General features: G+C 32.6%; 1 protein-coding gene across 1 annotated transcript; it reads left to right on the forward strand.

Annotated features, from left to right (window-relative positions):
- Positions 1–540: 540 nt before the first annotated feature.
- Positions 541–20476, forward strand: LOC119644533 (neurogenic locus protein delta-like; the record flags this gene model as incomplete). Its single annotated transcript, XM_038044094.1, has 4 exons — positions 541–873; positions 8020–8086; positions 15218–15466; positions 20422–20476. Coding segments are annotated over 4 exons (704 nt in total), but the record flags the coding sequence as incomplete, so codon positions are not given.
- Positions 20477–21227: the final 751 nt, after the last annotated feature.

Here is a 21227-nt window from a genome sequence, read left to right on the forward strand (position 1 = left end):
CTGGAATGTCTGAAAGCAAAAAATAAAGCAAAATTTAAAAATACAAAAAAAATAAATAAATAAATAAAAGCAAAATAACTACAAGTCTGACAGTTTTACTCGTCAAGAATAAATTTGTAGATAATTACAAAAAGTTTTATAATTTTTCTTTTATTAAATAAATTAAATGCTTAATAAGTCATTATTTTATACTTGAACAGTTTTCCTTTCAAGTGGTCGATGCATTGCATGTGGCATTCGCTTCACATAAATCACATAAACTGTGATAGATACGATATTGACTACGATAAGATTTTCTTTGATATAATAATCAAGTCCATCTGTCCCGCCCAGTCGATTTGTCTTGCAATTACTTTATAAATAACGCAGGCATCCTTAAGCGGTCAGCCCTTCTTTTAATCAAGCTATTCAAGGAAGATGGAGCAAGTTGTTTAAAATTCTTAGGCAAATGATTAAAAGAAGAGACTGCTTTTTGAATGATTGAGAACAATATTTCTGTTTTTTGTGTGGCTTGTAAGATTTAATTAATTTATTTTTGTTTATTCTTCTTTTATATTACAGGTCTCCGCATCGGGTCTCTTTGAATTGCGTTTGAAATACTTTAAAAACGATTACGGTCGCGATAGCGAAGGTCACTGTTGTAGTGGTCAATCGGATCCTACGACGGGTAAATGTATTGGCGGTTGTAAGACACGGTTTCGTGTTTGTCTGAAACATTATCAAGCGAAAATCGATACAACATCGCAATGTACTTACGGTGATGTGGTGACACCCATATTGGGTGAAAATTCGGTTAATCTCACGGATACGCAAAATTTCCAAAATAAAGGTTTCACAAATCCGATACAATTTGCCTTCAATTTCGCGTGGCCGGTAAGTAATCCATCCTTCGAATTATCATATTGTTCGCCCATCAATTTTTCAATCAAGTTTTTAACAAAAAACGAAAAAAAAAATGTACTTAAAAATATGAAAAAAAAAAAAAAATCAAAAAATGGAAAAAAAATCCCTCTTAGAGTTTTTGATTTTTTGTGTTATAATCTGTTTTAGCAAATTGCTTAAGTTAAAAATACATTTTCTAAATTTAGCGAAATTTGTGTGTTTATTCACATATAATATGTGTATGTGCATTATGTATGTATATCAGTCCCCACATAATAAAGAAGAACTTCTCTCTTGTGGACACGCATTTACTTATGTTTAAATGCTTTTACTGTTTACTGAAATCGTGAAGATCATTATGAGACACATGCGTATGCAAAAACGACGAGTGGCGTATGTCGTCTGCGCCACCCCTTTTCTGAATGTACACAGAAGTTTGTGATCTACATATAGATTTTCGTCTGTCATGAAAATGTGCTTTTTTTTATGTCATTGTTTACTCATCGCAACCAACAATGAACCCAACATCATGGTGTGTGGTGGTGTCCTTGTAGTGTAAAAATAACAGAAATAAACACACGTATAAACGCACACACACACACTTATGTACAAATGTATAAGCAATATATATATATACAGGCTTTCATATTTAAGTTATCTGTCCTGTCATGTGTGTGTGTGTGGCTGTGTGTGTGTGTGTGTGTATGTGCGTCTGTGTGCGTGTTTACTTGCCTTTTTTATGTATATGTATTTGCACCAGCATTTTTATTATCAATAAAACGGGGGTTGTTCAAGTCTTTGACTGACTCTCTTCCGTCGCGCACTCTCTTTCTTTGACTGTTTACACATTCATTTGTTTAGTTTTATTAAACATCTGTCGGTTATTAATACTAAAAACGCAAACGCAATAAATGCGATAACCTATAGGAATAATAAAAGCGCGTGCGCGCATTTGAAGTAAATACAATTTTTCAAGTGACATAAAACTGTTACACCGGTTTCGTTAAGCGCGTTATGCTCAATCATCATTCATTGAAACTTGAGCGTACATAGAACCATTTCATCCCCTGTCACATATAAATTGTTCTTTTCATATCTCTACAGTACGGTGAGCACACACCACTTTTCTCAATTCGTTGGTAACAGTTCGAACCGCGATTTATTATAGGTTCACTTTTTAAAAATCCTTTATATCGCTTTTCGACATAAAATACGAACTGAATGTGTAGCATTGAATTTAACAAGGAACTCCTTTTCAAAAAATAGCAAAAATTCACATAAGATTTTTGGTAAGACATCAGTACTAGCCGAAGTAAATGTCTATTCAGACGCTCTATTCAGATCATAAGACATTCGAAAAGTTCCTCTTTTCCATTACCCTAGCGATGGATATACAAAGAAAAGAAATTGGACGAATTTGCCGCTTACGTCATAAAAGCTGGGTGATCGCAATTCACCCAAAAGCGTTTATAATTTTCTCGTTTTGTTTGATTGTTTGTTCTACAAAAATACGTTACTTTTTTTGTGAACGCTTTTTGCTTACATAAGGGATATATAAGCGAGTTCTCTGAAGAGCTACAAAAATTTTTTTTATAAAAAAAAATTCAGTTTATGTATTTGCTAAAATTTTCACGATTTTTCAAAAGTAAAGAAAGTATTTTCTTTTGTTTAAAGCGCTCTTTGATTAACCTCGAAGTGGTAACCGGAAGATCTTTCCGCGTTCATTTCGATAACTCTTGGAGGCTATTGAAAGTGATTACTTTACCTGATGCTGTGCTTTCTTCACTCATCTTCTCTAAACCTTTATGCTATCCTTGCTGTGGTGCTCTGCCCGTGTGTATTCCTACACATTACTCGTGATGTAGAGTGAGACTTCCATTTGCTGCTTTTCGTTGATCGAGGAAGTGCTAATTTCATTCTTGTTCTAATCCCTATTACCTTTAGTTGGCAAATTTAGTTTTTTTAAATGAATTTCGAATTTTTAAAGAATATTCTAATAATTCGTGCTATATTCTTGTAGAAAAATTAAAAAAAAAAAAAAACTTTTGCCATCATTGATTCACATCAGAACTCATTTAATGGGCAAACACATTCCAAAAGTATTCGATGCCGAAGGTAGCGAAGCTATTTAAATATTTGGAAGGCAACCATGACAGAAACTCGGTACGAAATTTATATTTAAATCAAACTTAGGGGGAAGGCAGGCAAGAACTACGGCCTCCTTCCTACCGCACAGTTGTCACTTTTAGCAAAAAGAAAAATCATTTCCTTTGGCTCTGCTTGAGTTATTTTAAGCTGTAAAATGCAATAAAAAAGAAAATCCAACGACGCCCAAGAAAAGAGCTAAAAATTTAAATAATAAAAACAGAATGTTTATGAGCAGCGAGCAGCACGTGTTTTTTTTTTTATTTTGAATTATTTAATTTTTTTTTTTATAGAAACCCCTTCCATTTTTTTGTTGATTTCAGCAAAACAATAACTTCTTAACGAAATATTAACGCTTGAGTGCTAGTAGTTAACAATTTTTCTACACATATTTATGCAAACATATATATATATATATGTATGTATGTATGTATGTGTGTGTGTGTGTGTGTGTATTAATATTATTACAATGCTATATATAAGGAAAAACTTAACAAACAAACAAACAGAACCTTATGCATGCTGTCATGCATTCATTACTCAATTGTGTTTTTTTTTTTTTTTTTTTTCCTACAATATATACCACTTTGCTTCTTAGTGCATACGGATATAATCTATGCTCTCTTCTTCTTCTTTCTTTTTATTTTTTACAAGCATATATAACAACAGTAGCTATTAACATTTTTTTTAACCGTTGCTGCTGCGCATAAATTCAGTCAAGCTTTACAAGTAATTGTCTTTTCTTTTTTGTTTTTTTTTCTTCTTCTTTACTTCTTCCTCTTCTCCCTCTCCTACACTATATGCATGTACATTATTTGTTTTTAAAAGTACTTACCTATACTTGCGCAAAGAAGTATAGATAGATAGGTAGATAGGTAGATCGTCGTCGTTTTTTCCCTTAAAGTACAATAATTTCATTAACGATAATTTTCATTTTCCACTAATGCGCTTTGCGCAGGTTTCTTTCTGAAACGTAGATGAATTCTTGTAAGTAAAGTAAGTAAAGCTTACTGAACTTTGACGTTTTCTATATTGTAATAAACCTTTAATAATTTATATATATGCATATGACGAGCAGCGTGTGAGAGTTTAAGCCAAAGCCGAACTAAACGTTTGTCATAGTCAATGTCTATAATTATCTACAAACTTGATCGTTACTTTGTATTAGTGATGCGCGCGCGCGTGTGCTTGTGTGTGTGTGTGCATGTATGCGTAAGTAAGTGTTTAGCAGAAGACAAAAAAAAAACCCGAAGTCATTTCATGGTTTACAGATATATAAGGGTGATGTTACTTTCGCGTTTTCTACTCCTCTTCGCCTTTGTCTGTACTTTATTAATAATAGTCGCTCCGTTTTTTCCGGTAGTAACATATAGCAGCGCAAAGTTTTATATATACCTAAGCAAATAATATATGAATGCATTTGAATGCACGACGAGGTGTTGTACATATTTCTCTAATTATGGCGCGCATGTGCAAAGTCATTCTTTAGCACATTACTATGCTCGTCGCTCTTACTCTTACCGCTCTTACCGCTTCGACTACTACTACTGCGGCTGCTGTTGCTGCTGTTCTTCATTCCTAATGTCATAGTATAACAAAACCGTCATCATTTTTATTAAATAAAAAGTATTTTTGTTCTATTCATTGTTTAAAGAAACAACAACAAATACTTGGAAATAATTAGTGCAATAGGGGCTTTTAATGATTTTAGGCACGTGGTAAATTTTCTTTATTATTTTCTTTATTATTTCTATTAAGAAATTTTTAACTATAATTATAATTACTTTGAGGAATGGTAGTCAGAATACTTGATCCATAAAATTCAGTTCCGAAGAAAAAGCACAAAATTTTAATTAAAATTTCCACTCCTAATACATTTATATAAACCGAAATGATAACTTCGGCTGGCATACGTACTTTCCACATGTTTCCATAATTATCTACCATCTAAATACTTTTCTTTCTCGGTGTAACGATGATGATGATACCCTACTGAAGTGGATCGTCTACAGTGCGGTTTCATTTGTTTTGCGATATAATCTCGGCACCATTCACTGAACTGCATTGCATTGCACTGCACTGCGCTGCACTGTATTGCATCGCATTATATGAGAAAAGAAAAAAAAAAGAGAAGAAAATAAGAACTAAAATAAATAATAAAAGTAAATTTTTCCCTTTTAGTTGTCATTGAGAGCAAAAACGATGAAAAACTTCCAAACACCGCAAGGGTGTGTATTATGGAGTGAACTTTACACTTAAATCATACTTGAACCGAAGTGCATATAATGCACATAAACGCATACAGCAGCGGAGACATTCGTTACTTATAGACATGCTGTGCTTATGGTATACATAAATGTGTGAACTGAAACGTAGATATATAGAAATATGTGTACATTTGGTATTTGCTGTAAAGTGCTTATAAATAAATATGTCTGTCTGTCTGGCACTGTCTGATTGTAACTTTGCGCCCTGCTTACCACGGCTGCTGCTGCCGTCAAAGTAGCTCCTGCTGCCGCTGTCTCGTTGCTGCCTTGATGTTCCAAGCAAGACATTGTTGTTGATATAGCATCACTGCACACGCGATCATTTATGCACACAAAATTTATTTTTGCTTTTTTTTTTTCTTTTTTTTGTTAATCATCTTTTAACTTTTGTTACCAGCCCAGACAAATTTATTGCATTTTTTTTCCTCGTTTTTTTTTTTTTTTTTTTGGGTTAGAAAAAAAAAAAAAAAATTTTTTTATTAAAAAAAAAAAAAAAAAAAAAAAAATTTCAATAATATTATTATATTAATTTACTAAAATCCATAATAATAATAATCGATAGAAAATCAAAACTTATGCCACAAAAGTCTAATGCATTTCCTGTCGAGCCCATAATATTTTGATCGTTGATTTGTAAATCATTAAAAATTACATTTTTTATGTTTTTCTATATTAACAAATAAAAAATAAAAAAACACATTTTGATCATTGATTTTTTTGTTTTTTTTTTTTTTTTCTTTTATTTTTTGTATTCATTGTTATATTGTTATTATTATTGTTATTGTTTGTGGTTTATCGAGCTTTACCAAGTTAAGGTTTTATAATTAAAATTAAAAGAATTTAAAGCCTTTCAATTTATGGTTAAAATAACTGTTAATTATTAAAGCGTAAATAGATGATTTTTTGTTTGTATTAAATCTCGAAAAAGAGAATGAAATAAATAGTGACTTTCAAATTCTTGTATTTGAATTTGAATTCATTTTCTGAATTTCAATCTAATCATTGTATGTGTGCTCCATGAAGCCTTTACGGCTTACGGGAGCTTCGAAATTGTAGAATGAACTTTCTAAATGTAAATGTATTGGATTTGTGAAGCAATTACTGAAATATTTTGTCAGGATTGTCATGAGAACGAACATGTCTCGGCACTTTAAAGCCTCTCTTTTTCTCAATATCGCGCCTATAAACTTGAGCGGGTTAAGTTTATCTACCTACCCGCTCACCAATAGTGGTGTCTTCCCACAGCTCCTATAAATGATTTTAAAACGTTTTAAACAACAAACAGGTTCGCCGTAATAAAAATTAAAATTAATTAAAAATAAATGGCTTCAAATAAAGCGAAAGCTACGGCCTTCGTATTTGTCAAAGCTTTTTCAAGGTGAAAGTGGTCCCGATCAACTCAACGGCACACCCACAATTGATGAAAAAACTCTGAACTTTGCGATAACATGATAATAATTGCTTACTTACGCTTCTTCAAGATTTCATTTCTTTCTGTACGAAAAAGTATTTCTTCAATTTCTTGTTTGGATAATAAATTTCTCTAAAAAAATTGATTTTCGAAAATTTAGTATGCTTAGGATGTTTTTACGACCCACACTATAATTTATCTCATGTCGTTGTGCTTGCTTGCGCCCGCGCGCCTGTGTCAGTTACTTTTGATGGATAATGAAAAACGAAAGTTTTCTCTTCTAAGAAAAACACAGATAAATAAATTTGTCATTTTCTTCTCTTCTATCCTCCCTCGATCGACCAACGTTTTCTTCTTCTTATAAATAAAAAAAAAAAACAAAGAAAAAAAAAGCAACGAGATAACAACAATGACAGTAAATAACCCCTCCTCTTCTTTTTATGGCCAGTTTTATGGTGTCATCATTACACATTACCGCTCTCTCGACCCGATATCTAAAAGCTAGACGACGGCTGCGTTCAGTATACAACGGTAATCAAGTGTGAATTGAGGGCGCTGGTGTATAATACAATTATACCCGTAGACAGCAACACTCGGTAGTCAGCACCGTTGCATGTATATTGTCGTTGTTGTATTGTCGTTGTTAGGCAAATAGTTAAAAAGCGTGTTGCTTCTCGTTATTGCTATTGCTTTTAACTCATTTGCATTTAAAATGCACTTCAAGACAGCAGCAACAGCAACAGCAACAGCAGCAGCACAGGCACAGCATATACGTTAGCTAAGGCTAACTTACTTTAAAGTAGTTAAGCTTAGATAGATACATTGAATGCCGAGTGCTTGCCATATGTGTATTGCGTTGCATATGCATTGCATGTGTGTCAATTAATCTATATGTATGCATGAATCTTATGAAAATAAAAAAAAATAAAAAATAAATAAATAAAAAAACTACTTTATTACCAGATCTCTGGGCTCATATGTATGTATATAAATTATGTGGGCGTTTGGGAAAATATTGTTATGCTTGATTTTGTAACATTTTTTTTTTTTTTTTTTATTGCCGCTATGCTGCTTTGCCGTTAAAGTTTACTTTTCATCATCTTTTCAATTTGTTGTTGGGAAGTTACAGAAACATTAACACCTGAATTATTTTCATATTCAAATGACTTCCGTGAGGAAATAAATTTATTATTATGTATTTATTATTGTTGTCTCCCTATGTCTCTCCATATATATAATGCATTGGATTGTAAAAGCAATCACACTTATGTAATAGATAATAATTTGTTGTTTTCTTATCCATCATTCCAACAGGGTACTTTTACTTTAATTGTGGAGGCTCTACATGATACCAATAACAGTGCCAATGCTCGTTCTAGCAGTAAGTATCCAATCGTTTATAAATTTATTTTAATTTTTATTATAATTATATCCTTCCTCTCCTTTTTTGATGCGATGACGAACCCCATCCAGCAAAACAAAAAACCATATCCTGTAAATTTCCTGTTTATTAAAACGAAAGAAAGCAAACGAAAAACGTAATCCTTCGTTTAATAAGTTTATGTTATACAAACAAAATTTAAAAAAAAAAAAATGAAAACAAAACTCGTTTGCCTTACATGGCTTAGCTTAGCTCTTTAGGTTTTTTCTTTTTTTTTTTTTTTATGTTTTTGGATTTTTCTTCCATTCTCCTGAGTGAAATTTAATACTTTTGTTGACACTTGTGCCTTAGTTTCGTCTTTTTTTGTTCAGGTTTTATCCCTTAAAGTGTTTTTCTGTTGTTTAAGTTTCCGGTTTATTGTGTGGTTTTGTATAACTCTTCTTTATATATAACTATATATATATATATATATATATACATATATATATATATACGTATGTCGTTGAAGTCTAAAGCGTTCATGTCTTTTTTCTATGCAACGGAAACTTTGTTTTTAGTTTCATTTGATTTCAGTTTAATTACCTTAAATAAGCAAAATTTGAAAGGCAGTATAACTCTAACGTTTCGCAACTTTGGCCTTTCAACTTGACTTGAAGATGTAGAAATATTTCTCTTTTCTTTCTCTACTCATTTATTATATTCGAACAATCCTTTCTTCCGCCAAAAAAAAAAAATTAATTGCACGCTTCAAGTATCAAATTTTGCTATATCTATGGTCTTATGGTTATCGTCCTATCCATTACAACAAAAAATTTGTTCAACTGTCTCTCTATTCGAACTTGAGGCCTTCAGCCGTCCGTTATATTGATGCCTCGAATGTCGAGCTCAAATTAACATCTGCCGATTTTCATCAAGCAAGGGCGTAACTGCTACCATAAACAGCCAAAGCAAACCAATCACTGTCTTAGCCATAGTATAAACCTGCTTTAAGCCATAGTATAAACCTAAACGCTAAAATATATACAAAGTAGTTTTCATAAGTTTGGAATAGAAATTGAGGTTTTACCATTGGACGAGCTTTACTTTTTCATGTTGATTCGAATGAATCGTGCCGTTCATAGAACACCGTCCAGTTTACAAAAAAAAAAAAAAAAAAAAGAAAAAGGAAAAAAAATCATGATGCTCATGAATTGCACTGCTGCTGCCCATCGTTAAAATCCGTGCGGTATACTCACGTCGTAAAGTTAACGCACTTTTACTTTATTATTATTTTTTGTAGATTGGAGGGTTTTTTGCAAACATACATTTATTTATTTTTTGTTTTTGATACGGGCAAATAGTGAGTGTAGTCAGAAAGAGGTGAGTCAAGAAATATTGAGGGAGAGCGCGCAGGCCCCAATCGGTACGTCTTCTACTTTTACCGGCTGAGTATTTACAATAACTATGGCTGTGATATGGCCGAATAGCGCTGAGATAGGAGCCCGCGTGCATGTTATTATAAATCTCTGACAATCATTTTATGTAGAAATTATAGGCAATGACTAATGCGAAGGTGTCGCCCTAAAAGCGTCGTAGTAAGGCGAAATGACAGCCCCATTGATTCGTACGATTCCAATTATTCGACGCCTCGGACCTACAAAGTGTGTTTGGACACGTCCGTCTTCGTTACGATTCTGTTTTCCTTTATTAGAGAAGTAAATTGCGTAAGAGTTAAGAAGAGCAAGTAATGTTCACGTTTGAACATGTGTTCGTTCCATCCGAAATTTCTTGTTAAAAAACAGCAGTAATCGAAACTTCAGGTTAAATATTCCGCAACCACTGTTATTACAAGAGTTCCTCCAGCATTTTACTTATCTTAGAATTCATTTTTCTCGAAGCCTATTCTTCTCTTCGCGCCTTTTTCGGCTATTAAAACATTTGAAGTGCTCCGAAAAATCTCTATTGTCGTTCATTACAGCCTTCATTGGTAAAAATTGGAAACTAATTCGTCAAAAGCAATTTCTATCGACGACAACGGCATTGACATCTAAGTCTTATCGTGTTAATCTTAACGTAATTAATATTATTTTTACTCTTTTTGTTCTTTGTGTAGCATTTTTGTATTATTTTTAACCCTAAAACATCCTGTCATGATTTTTATCTCTTTTATTATTTTGATTGTAATGCTATAGCAATTTCAATCTTATATGTAAGCGCATCTGTATGAATATTCGTATGTGTGTGTGTGCGTGTATGCGCGCATAAAATACTAAAGATATATGAACGATATGCACACTTTAATCGGCGTCATCACACATTTTATGTTGCAGTTGTTTATGTATGTTGTTAAGGATTAATTTCATTTATATCGTGTTGTTGCGTTGTTGTTGTTATTGTTGTGTTATTTTTGCAGTCATTTTTTCTTTTAATGTATGCTTCTGCTATAGATCTCCCGCATATTTAACGTAAGGTTGTTAGTGTTGCTGTTGTATACGCACCACTAAAACTATAAATACTTGTTACGTGAGGTTCGTGGCTTAAGTCTTTCGTTTAGAGTTGCAATGATTTGGTTTTTGTTTGTTGTTTGATTTCGAAAGGAATTTTTTTTTTTTTTTTTTTTTTTTTTTTTTTTTTTTTTTTTTTGTGAGGCTCTTGCCAATATGAGCTTAGTTTAGTTTACGCCTGTCGAAGTCGGTTTGTCTGCAACAAGTTTTGCGGATAATTCAGAAACGGAAAAAAAAAAAATAAAACACCAAAAAAAATGAAAAAAAGGAAAAAACCAAACGACAGCAGCCCGAAATGTTTGACGTCGTATTCATGCATGTCGGTCTGTCTGTCCGTCTGTCGTTTTTCGTGGTGTTCGTTTTTCGTTTGGCATGTTTGGTGTTGTCCTCAGTTGTTTTTTTTTTTTTGTTGTTGTTTATAAAATACTTTATCTTAAGCATTTCTTTAGCATTTTTTTTAAATGTTTAGGTACTGCTGCATCCTGCTTTATGGTTGCTGGATGCAAACTTCTTCTATAGGGCTTTGTGGCTCTTGAATTTTTTAGACTATTTTGTTTCTTCTGCTTTGTGTTGTTCTTCCTGAGGTTTCTTTTTTTTTTACTGTCTTACGGTGTAGCCTCCAAGATACCAATTAATCTTTGCCAATGCCAAAGTTGTTAGTTTAAGCAACCGAAAACAACCACGACGCTTGTTATTGTTGTTTTAGAGGCAGTTTTAAACGTTTATCTTTTCATTTTTTCGCCACATCAATGCCATCAAAAAAGAATTTTTTCTTCTTTTTGCAACTTCTTTAAGTATTTTTTCGGTTTGTTTAAAATTGTTGTTCTAGTCTAGAAAAAGAAGGGAAAAAAATTCTTCAAGTAAACGGATTTTTTCCTCTCTTAAATCATTTAAAAATTTGTTTACTAATTTGTAAAAAAATTTGTGTTTCATACTCAAACGCAAAACTGGTCTATTCGTATATTTTAGTAGTCCATATATGTGTGTGTATGTCTATACGTATGTACATTGAGGTCTGGCATTTCGGATTTATCAGCAAGAAATTTGCATTGATGTCATTTAGAACCGGTTTGTTTTCATGTTGATATTTTATAACATTTTAACATTTTCATCTTTCACATGTAATAATTAAACATCTAACACTTTTTCCTATATACACCGTAACACATACATATGTAAATAGCCATGCAACAATTCATCGACTTAAGCTATAAAGTGCGTTAACCACCACCAACAGGCCGGTAAGCGACCGTTCAAGCAACCAGCATATATTTTATATACGCGTATATATATGGATGTATGTATGTATGCGTAAGTTGATTTTTGCACTCAAGCGTTACATTGAAAACTAAAGATAAAAAACATGTTATTAATATTGTTGTTGTTATTTTCATTGCTGTATAGTCTTGTGTCGCTTTTGCTGTTGATACGAAATGTTGTGTATGCTGTGCTGTGTGCATACAAATATTTTTTGGCTGCTTAGTGCGTTTTCTAATAACCTGTCACACCAGCCACAACCAGCAGTAGAGTACAGTAAAGAATTAGTCGCTCTTGCGCATACATTTTCCACTAACCCAACTACCACCGCTTTAACTACCGCTTACAAGCAAGCAAGCAAGCGCACTTGGCATGCGAGGTTCGAATAAATTTGGCACATAATACAACTTTTGCCCCACGTACACAAGCACGCAAAAATCCAACAACAATAATAATAACAGCATGACCACAGCTATTTGCCACATGTGCTTATAAGCCCAAATATAAAAACACACTAACAACGACAACAACAAAACACAAACACACACAGCAATAACATCAAAAATAAAAACAAAACACACAATATTTTCATATACAGTTGTTAGCATACGCCGAAGTAAATGGTATGCAATCAATGCCTGTCGTTTTAATTCGCGTACGTCTATAGACAAATACAGTCAATTGCATACACAGAACAATTTGCGAGTTAGTGTCACTTGTTTATTTGCAAAAGCAGAAAAAAGCAAAAAAAAAAAAAAAAAATTGTAAAACTCACAACTACGATAATAATAAGTAACCGACAACAGGTGAACTTTAATATTTTTAACTTATTCGTCGAAGATTTCTAAGAAGGAGAACGAACGAAAGCATTTTAAGAAAATTATTAAAAATTCACTTATTTCATCTAGCACTTTATTGGTAGTAGTAGTAGTAGTAGTAGTAGTAGTAGTAGTTGTTGTTGTTGTTGTTGTTGTTGTTGTTGTTGTTGTTTTCAAAATACCTTTCCGAAAGCAAAGCTTAATTATCGTTCAAATCCTCCTTACGTAAGCGGCCTACATTAGAGGCGTAGAATTCCTCTTTCGATTTGTCCAGATGTTATCCAGCAAATGTGGGCATTTCTCGCACCGAGAAATAGCACGAAGCATGGATTTGAAAATTCAACATTTTTTCCAAAAAATCTTAAAATCTATGATTTTTTAAAATTTTAAAGTAAGAGACTCGAAAATGGGTTGACAAATAGCAGACAAACAAACCCGCAATAAATGGGATGAGAGTTTCGCTGTAGAATTTGGACATTTCCATACTTTCAACTCACTAATACTCTTCGTTGAATCTTAAATTCTTCAATTTTATGAAATTAATTTAACAGAAAAAGTAAAGAAAATATTCAATGGATTCCATCGCAATTTCGACTAATTTGTGTTAATTTTCTAAACATCAATTATCGCGACTATCTGTTGTAATGTGTGTCGTGTATTTCCTCGAACATGTATTCCTGGCATTTCTTCTATTCTAAGCCATGCAAGCAAAGTCTCCTTCACTCACTCAATGCTTTACTGGTTTTCTTCTCCTTTCTTTTTATTTTTTTTTTATGCAATTAATTGTGGAAAACACTTTTGCTTTTTTATACATAAGCAAGCAAAAGCTGTGTATGTATCTATCGGATCGGAGTTTATAGCAACAGCAATTACAACAACAAGTAGATTGATATCATGCCAGCATGTTGCTGTTGCTATTTTCTTCCTTTTTTTTTTTTTTTTTTTTTTTTGCTTTTCGTTTTTTATTTAACTTCATTATTTTATAAAGACCCCCACAATTTGCTCTTCCTCTTTAAAAATTTTGTCGTTTTTTGTGTGTGTGTGTGCCATTTTTTTTTTTTTTACTTTAAGTTAAACTTGTTCCTCTCATTTCTGCCGTTCGTTGTTGTTACTGTAAGCGTTTCATATAAGTATGTGTGTGTTTGTGTGTGTATGTGTGTGTGTGTGTGTGCACACATAAAATAGCATATGCAACATTATCAATATTGCTTCTTTAACATTGCGGGAGATTTATGCTGTTCTCTGCCCTGCTGCTGTTGTTGGTGTTGTTGCCATTTATGCTTTTCGTTTTTAGTTTAATGTTTTCTTCGTTTGCGCACACAGAAAAAAAAAAAAATGTGCACACCGCTGTAGTATGCAATCAACTAAACCAACTCTCCTTACTCATACCACTCATACAACACATCAACTTTACGTTTAATTTCATACATATGCTTGTTATATTTGCTGTTGTGTTATATGTATATGTAGATGTAAGCAACGAACCAGTCATGCACCTGCAATTTACTTTACAGACCATGGCAAGCCAGGGCATTTTCGTACGTCTCTCATGCCACGATAGTAGAGATGGTGCAAATACACCTTTTTCATGTGTATGTGTTTGCGTGTATTGTATGCGCATGTGTGCAAGTAAGCAACACCTGAATTTTTATTTTATTTCTTTTATTATTTTTTCGCTTCTCTTCTTTTAATGCTTTGATGTTACTGTTGCTATTGTTATTGTTGTTGCTTATAGGTCCGGCTGTCTGCTTGACGCACTCAAATATCATGCATTGCAGTGGTGCTGTTCAGTTGCATGCCGCTCGCGCTCCCCTCTCCTTCCTCCTTATAAAAATGTTTTTATACTAGACATCGTATTCGTGTGCTTAGAGTGTGTTTAGAGTATGCTCGAACTTGCAATATTGCAAATAGTTGTTGTTATAGCAAAACCAAGGAAAACCATCGCGCCAACTCAACTACCATCACCGTCACTGCATTAGACAGACAGTTACTTGGATAGATCTGCAGACAAATGTAAAGAATGACAATTTTTTGTTTCTTTTCTTTTTTTCTTTTTTGCTTTTTTGCTTTTATTGAATTTTTGTTATGAAAGGTCGATCGTACGTACGTTCGTATGTTTAATTTCTTAGCTTACCAGCCAAATGTTTGTCGGGAGTAGTTGTTTTGTGTGTCTTTTTCTTTCTGCTCATTTCTGTAGTTTTCTTTCATAAAAATTAAAAAACATTAAGATATTATCTGTAATTTTGAGACGTACCTTATAACGTTCATCAGCATCATCTGCCGCTATTACCTCTCTACCTACTATTTTTGTCGTACAGCGGGTTAAAAAGCAATGATTGGTTTTTTGCAGCCGGGATCAATACAGAATTTCGGTTTACTTTCATTTCCTATCTTGTTGTTGTTGCTTTTAGTTAGTTGAGTTTCCTTGGACGACCGGCCTCTCGTTTACCAATTCCCTCCCATCAATGTAATAATATTTTTATAATTAATGTTTATTTAATAAACTGATTTCATTCTATATCGGCTCTTATGCACAAGCGCGTTAACATTTATTTTCTTTTCCTTTTGTGCAGATCTATTAATACAACGTTTATCGGTGCAACAAGTTTTGGAAGTCTCGCCTGAATGGAAAACGAACAAATCCGAATCGCAATACACTTGGCTGGAATATGATTTTCGCGTTACCTGTGATCCTCATTATTACGGTTCGGGTTGCGCTAATCTCTGTCGGCCGCGCGATGATCAATTCGGTCACTACACTTGCTCTGAAACTGGCGAAATTATCTGCTTATCCGGCTGGCAGGGAAACTATTGTGATAAACGTAAGTTGAAATTTCCTTTCAAGTAAATCGCTTAAATTGATTACAAAAAAAGATTCTCTTTATACCACTTTTACTTTGCTAAGTAGGATTTAATTTGAATTAAAACTTTTTTTTTTTTTTTTTTTGTATCATTGAAGTTTGAAAAATTACTTCAAAAACATTTTCTTTTACTCTTTATCGAATGAATTAATATGGCAACGGGCAATGGGCAACGATCCCATCTTTTTTTTATCTGAATAATTCTGCAGCTACAGAAGCGGTTCACATTAACACTGAAAGTGACTTAAAAAAAAAAAAAACGAGAAATAGATTTATATTTATGTATATAGGGGGGGATGTATGCAACACCGAGAAGCACTTGAGCTAGACTTACCTTATGTTATATTGATCGGTTCAGAAAGTCTATCCGTCTGTCTGGCTTGTTTTCTTGTGTTCACCCTACAGCCGCCGTAATTTTTGAGATTTTTCGTACACCGACATGCATTGGCCCAAGGGCGAACTCTCTCTCGGATGGGACCACTTTTTCGATGACTGCCCACGTAAAGCCACACTTTGAAAAGCCAATGTACAAATAACTGTAGGGTGGTGTGCAGTCCGTTTAACTGTTTTTCTTCATTTTAGCAAAAATTTTTAAAACTTTCTCACTAAGAAAATGGACAAATAATAAATAGGAAAAAAAAAAAAAAAATAGGATTTTATTCCTGTCGCGCTCACTGGAACTGCAACTCTCATATATCTAAAAAAAAAAAAAAAAAAAAAAAAAGAGAAGAAAAGAAAAACAAGGAAATTCCCCTTATGTCGTGGGCTGAACTGAATATTTTCGTAAAAAAAAAGAAAAGAAATCTTGTATTTTTTGAATGATTTATTATGAGGCAGTATCTCTCTTTCACAGCAATTTTAAACAAATTTAAAACTTTTTCGTTCTTTTTTCTTAAAAAAAGCAAAGAAAAAAATTGATAGCATTTAGTAAATGAAAACAGCTGCATTTTTAAACCTGTTGTTTCATTGTCTTTATTAATTCAAACCTCTCTCGAGCGTTGTAATCAACATCCGTCCTTCATTGAAGAGAACAAGCAGTTGAAGGGAAAAAGGGATAAATTTAAGAATAAAAAAAACCTCAAAGATAAGCAACAAAATTATTTCCCAAAACTAATTTTTTATTTTTTTTTTTTTTTGTTAAAACAAAATAAAAATCCGCAGAAAAAAGGGATCTTTGATAAACGCTCTCACACACGCACGCACAGGCTCATTCACTGGCTGACTTCCTTTCTTTTTACTATACAAACAGGTAGTGTTAGATATCCGTGAATCCACTTTCCTGCAGCAAACAATTTTTTCTTTCAATTTTGATTCATTTTTATAAACATTCAAACAGTGTTTGTAAAAATCTCTCGCTCTCTTTTGCTCTCAACACGCACGCATACGAAGCAGGAGGCTTTTCAAGGCAAAGCAATTCATTTTAGAGTAAAACACGCATCGGTACCTTAGAGTTACAATATCAGAAGCAATAACAACAACAACAGCAATAAGAACGAAAACAACAGCAGCAGCCAAAGCCAAATAGTGGTTTTCTCAAGTAAGCAGTTAAGTGTAGATCCAATTTTTATAAGCGACTGTATATGTATTCGTGTGTGCAACTACCACACCTTACCTGCTGCTGCTCTAGTGTGTATGTTCAATATGTGATTCTCCTCGTACCTTTCTTACTTGGCCCTAATGCTAGCGTGGGAAGATTTTTTCACTCTCCTTACACACATCGTCATCATCATCATCACCATCATCATCATCAACATCATCATCATGATCATCATCATTATAATAATCATCAAACACCGTAACTCCTTTTCTGAAAAAAGACGAAAAAAATAAATAAATAAATAAATACAAGCAAACAAACAAAGAAGATAAATAATACAGAACCAGAACACAAGGCAACCTTAAGAGTCGCCAGAGAAAAGCATTAACATTATTATGTGTATTTTTCGTTAAGAATTTTTTCAAAAAAATTTTAGTTTTTGGTTAGTCAGTCAGTCGCAGCGGATCTTTTCTTACATGTCTTTCATACATAACAGATTTTGTTTTCAGTATTTCTTTCAAATTAAACGGATGCTGTTTATTTAACTGTCTGTCTGTCTGTCCGTCTGTCCGTTCTTTAAAATATTTCTTTGTTTTTGCCAAAAAAAAAAAAAATAAAAAAGAAAAAAATTTTTTATAATATTTGTTATGATTTCTATGTTGCTTGAGCTCTTCGTCGTCTGAATCTCTCTCAAGACCCCTCCTCTTTTCTTTCTTTCTTTGTCTTTATAGCGAAATTTATTTTCTCACACTCTATAAATTTCAATTTGTTATTATCAATATTTCAATAGAGCGTTATTTTTCATTTACTTTTATTCGTATTAAGTGGCAACAGTAAATGCCAAATGAAAAAGTATATTCTCTAGGAGATGAAATCCAAGCAAAAATTAAAAAAAAAAAATTTTCTTCTTCTGGCCTGTTTTCGCTAAACTCTGATTCCTGATTGATTTGCCAGCAGCATTATTGGATATTCGCCAATTTTATCGGTTGTTTCATCTTTTTGTTTTTTTGTCTTTATGTGCGTTTTCCAGCCGCTCTATACCGTTCTCATCAATAATATAAAACTAAGTTTAAATTTTCCATCTCAAGCTTTGAAATTTATTTGTTTATTAACTCAAGCGCATCTGACATTTGAACCCGCGACCAATTCTTGAGAAGCACCAACGTCTTCTGACGAGCAGATCGATCTACATAACTAAAAATAGTCTCTCTGCAGATATTGCACTTTAGTTACGAAAAACGCGTAATCCGAACTTTTAATTGGCTTAACAAGCGAAAATAGTTTAAAAAGAATTTTTTCAAAAAATTCATATAAAAAAGCAATAAATATGTATATCGTTAAAAGCAAGCGTATAATTAAGTTATTTACTCGCCATTCATAAAAAATATTTTTCTTGCCTTTATCCTTATTCCATTCGCCAAGTCTGTATATTTTGCACGCTCATAACTGGTTTCTATTGAAACAAAAAGAAAATGAGAATTTTCAAGCGTCACTAGAAATATTAATGACTAATGTCTTTATCTTATAATATTGTTGTTGTTATTGTTTCTTTTTTTTTTTTTCTCTTCTTTGTATTAATAAAAAATTTAAATACAATTATCATTTAATTTGTTTATACACGAATGTTTTTATAAACAAACAAAGGTCGATCTTGAAATGCATTTTTCTGAATAGTCACGGCTTTGAAATTGATTTGCGTTGTTGGCTTCATTAACCATAACCGATAATGACGATGACGATGGACTATGGCTATGTTTATGTAGAGAATAAAGTAAAACATTAAGAAAAAGTTTAATGACCCTTTCGGAAAATATTGCATAATTATTTAATGTTTTGTTTGTTCCTTTTCTCTTCTCATTTCTTTCTTTCTCATTTAAAGCTTTCTTTTCTTCTTTTTCCTTTTTTTTTTTTTTGTTGTTATGACAAATCTATCGGAAGAAATTCCTTTAAAATTATCCTTTGAGGGCGTGTGAAAGAAAAACTCACTCAACAAGAATTCTGTTGCAAAACTTTAAGTATTCACTTTCAATACCAAATACCATTAACCAACAACAACAGAAACATCTTGATGATCATTATCATTATAGTCATCGTCATCGTCATCGTCATCATTACGTTCAGCACAGATTTTCTTATATGTTTATAGAAGAATCAATAGAGTTTTGTGTGCGGCTACAAAAATTAAAAGAATTTTTTTTCTTCTTTTTTTTACCATTAATGGTAAAAGGGAAAAAAAATAAGAAAAATTGCATTAAAAACCAGAAAATCTTTAACTAACATAAGCAAGCACGCACGCACACATCGAAAACTAGAATTCTCCGATATTTCTTTTTGTACGGATGGTAAAGCACGTTTTCAGCCATGAGATTTTCTTAACTTGGCTTAATAGAACTTTTCTAAAGAGATATTGAATGAAAATCTATAGACAGTTAAATAAAACCATATTTTACTTCAAAAAACCAGTCCTGCGGAGCTGCAAAGCGAACAGAGCGACAACGATATTAACAAACGAAAAATTGTTAGCACGTTTTTCTTTATACTAACAACACAACAACAACTATAACAACAATAATAGCAAGTCAGACAGGCAAACTGGAAAGCAAGCAAGCCAGCGACGACTATAGTCCTTCTTATTTAATAGCCAGTCAGTCAGTCAGTTAGTCCGTCAGTCCGTCAGCCCTTTTATGCCGATCATTAACAACAGCAAAACGCTGCATATACTTTTCATATAACAACAGAGCTCAGTGACTTAAGTCTCACCAGCAGATGCTATAAACTGTGTTCTCAAATCATGGGAGTCTTCGCTGCCTGCTTTTTTTTTTTTTTTTTTTTTTTTAATTTTATTTCTTTTTACGATCTTTGAAGTTGTTTAGCAAAATAAAAATAAAATAAAAAAAAAAAAAAAAACTCTGCTACGCTGCTATGCTGCTATGCTTTAACCATGAAATCTTAGAAAGAACTTAACAAAAAAAAAAAAAAATTTATTCGAATGCGAATAAAATCCGCGTAACAAAAACTAAAGTATTTATCTTAAAGTATTTAATAAGTTTTTGAAGAATAATGAAAAAAAAATAAAAATAAATAAAAAACTTACCGAAAACGAACCAAAAACGCAGACTTCACGTTTTTCTGTTAATTTTTATGTTTTTCTCAATACTTTGTTGCTTATCGGCTGTTTCGTTTTTTTTTTTTTTTTTTTGTTTTGTTTTCTCGATGCTTTGGGCATAATTTTACATTTTATAAAATTATATTTAATTTAGTTTTGGTTCTATTTTTATGCGCTTTGAGGTTTAATAATTTAATGATTATTTATTATCTTAATTATATGTTAATTAATTTTTTCTAACATTAATTTTACACTTTTTCTATACTCTTATAGCGAAGTGCGCCAAGGGTTGCGAACATGGCCATTGTGATAAGCCCAATCAATGCATGTAAGTATCTCTTTACCGATTCATTTACTTTTTACATTTAAACTTTGGAAAAATAGAGAGAAAACTTTGTTTAAAATTTCTTTTCTGTAACTTTGCGCGCTACGTATGGGAACTCTTAAGCGTTTTTATGACTTTGTTATAGCAATAAAGGTTTGGTTCATTCATCAAAGAAATCGAACTGACTTTACATATGCATAGCTTTAGTTTTTGAGTCCCCGCTATTCATGACAAAAGTCGTTATCCTTGCGATCTTTGTCTAATCTTTGAAGATTTGGTATATGACAAACTTCTTCCTTTCAAATGAAGTGGGGGGGGGGGGGAACAATCAGTCATGTAGATGAGTTAGAAATCTTTGAAGAAATGTCTTCGGAGAAGAATTGAATGAATGAATTGAAAGATGAAGATGGAACAATATGTAAATGCATAATAGTTGTGATCTTCGATTACTATCATCCAAATAATCTAGCCTGGCCTAGAAAGTAGTTGGTTTCTTTCCGCCCCTTCTTGGCCATTATCCAATGAAAATATCAAGCCAAAGCGAAAGCCAGTATTTAAAATACAATTAGATTTCGCATTAAAGTATTTGAATGTAATAGTGCAATCAATAAGTTCGTAGGATGACAAACAAAATCAAAATCAATGCAGAATTAGTCAATTGTGGCGCCATCTATCTACATATCATACCACAATCTTATTAAGTGACGCATTACAATCGTAGTCGCATTTTTGCATTGTGACATATGTCATTATA

This window comes from Glossina fuscipes, unplaced genomic scaffold (assembly GCF_014805625.2).
Source record: "Glossina fuscipes isolate IAEA_lab_2018 unplaced genomic scaffold, Yale_Gfus_2 124427, whole genome shotgun sequence".
Classification (NCBI taxonomy): Eukaryota; Metazoa; Arthropoda; class Insecta; order Diptera; family Glossinidae; genus Glossina; species Glossina fuscipes.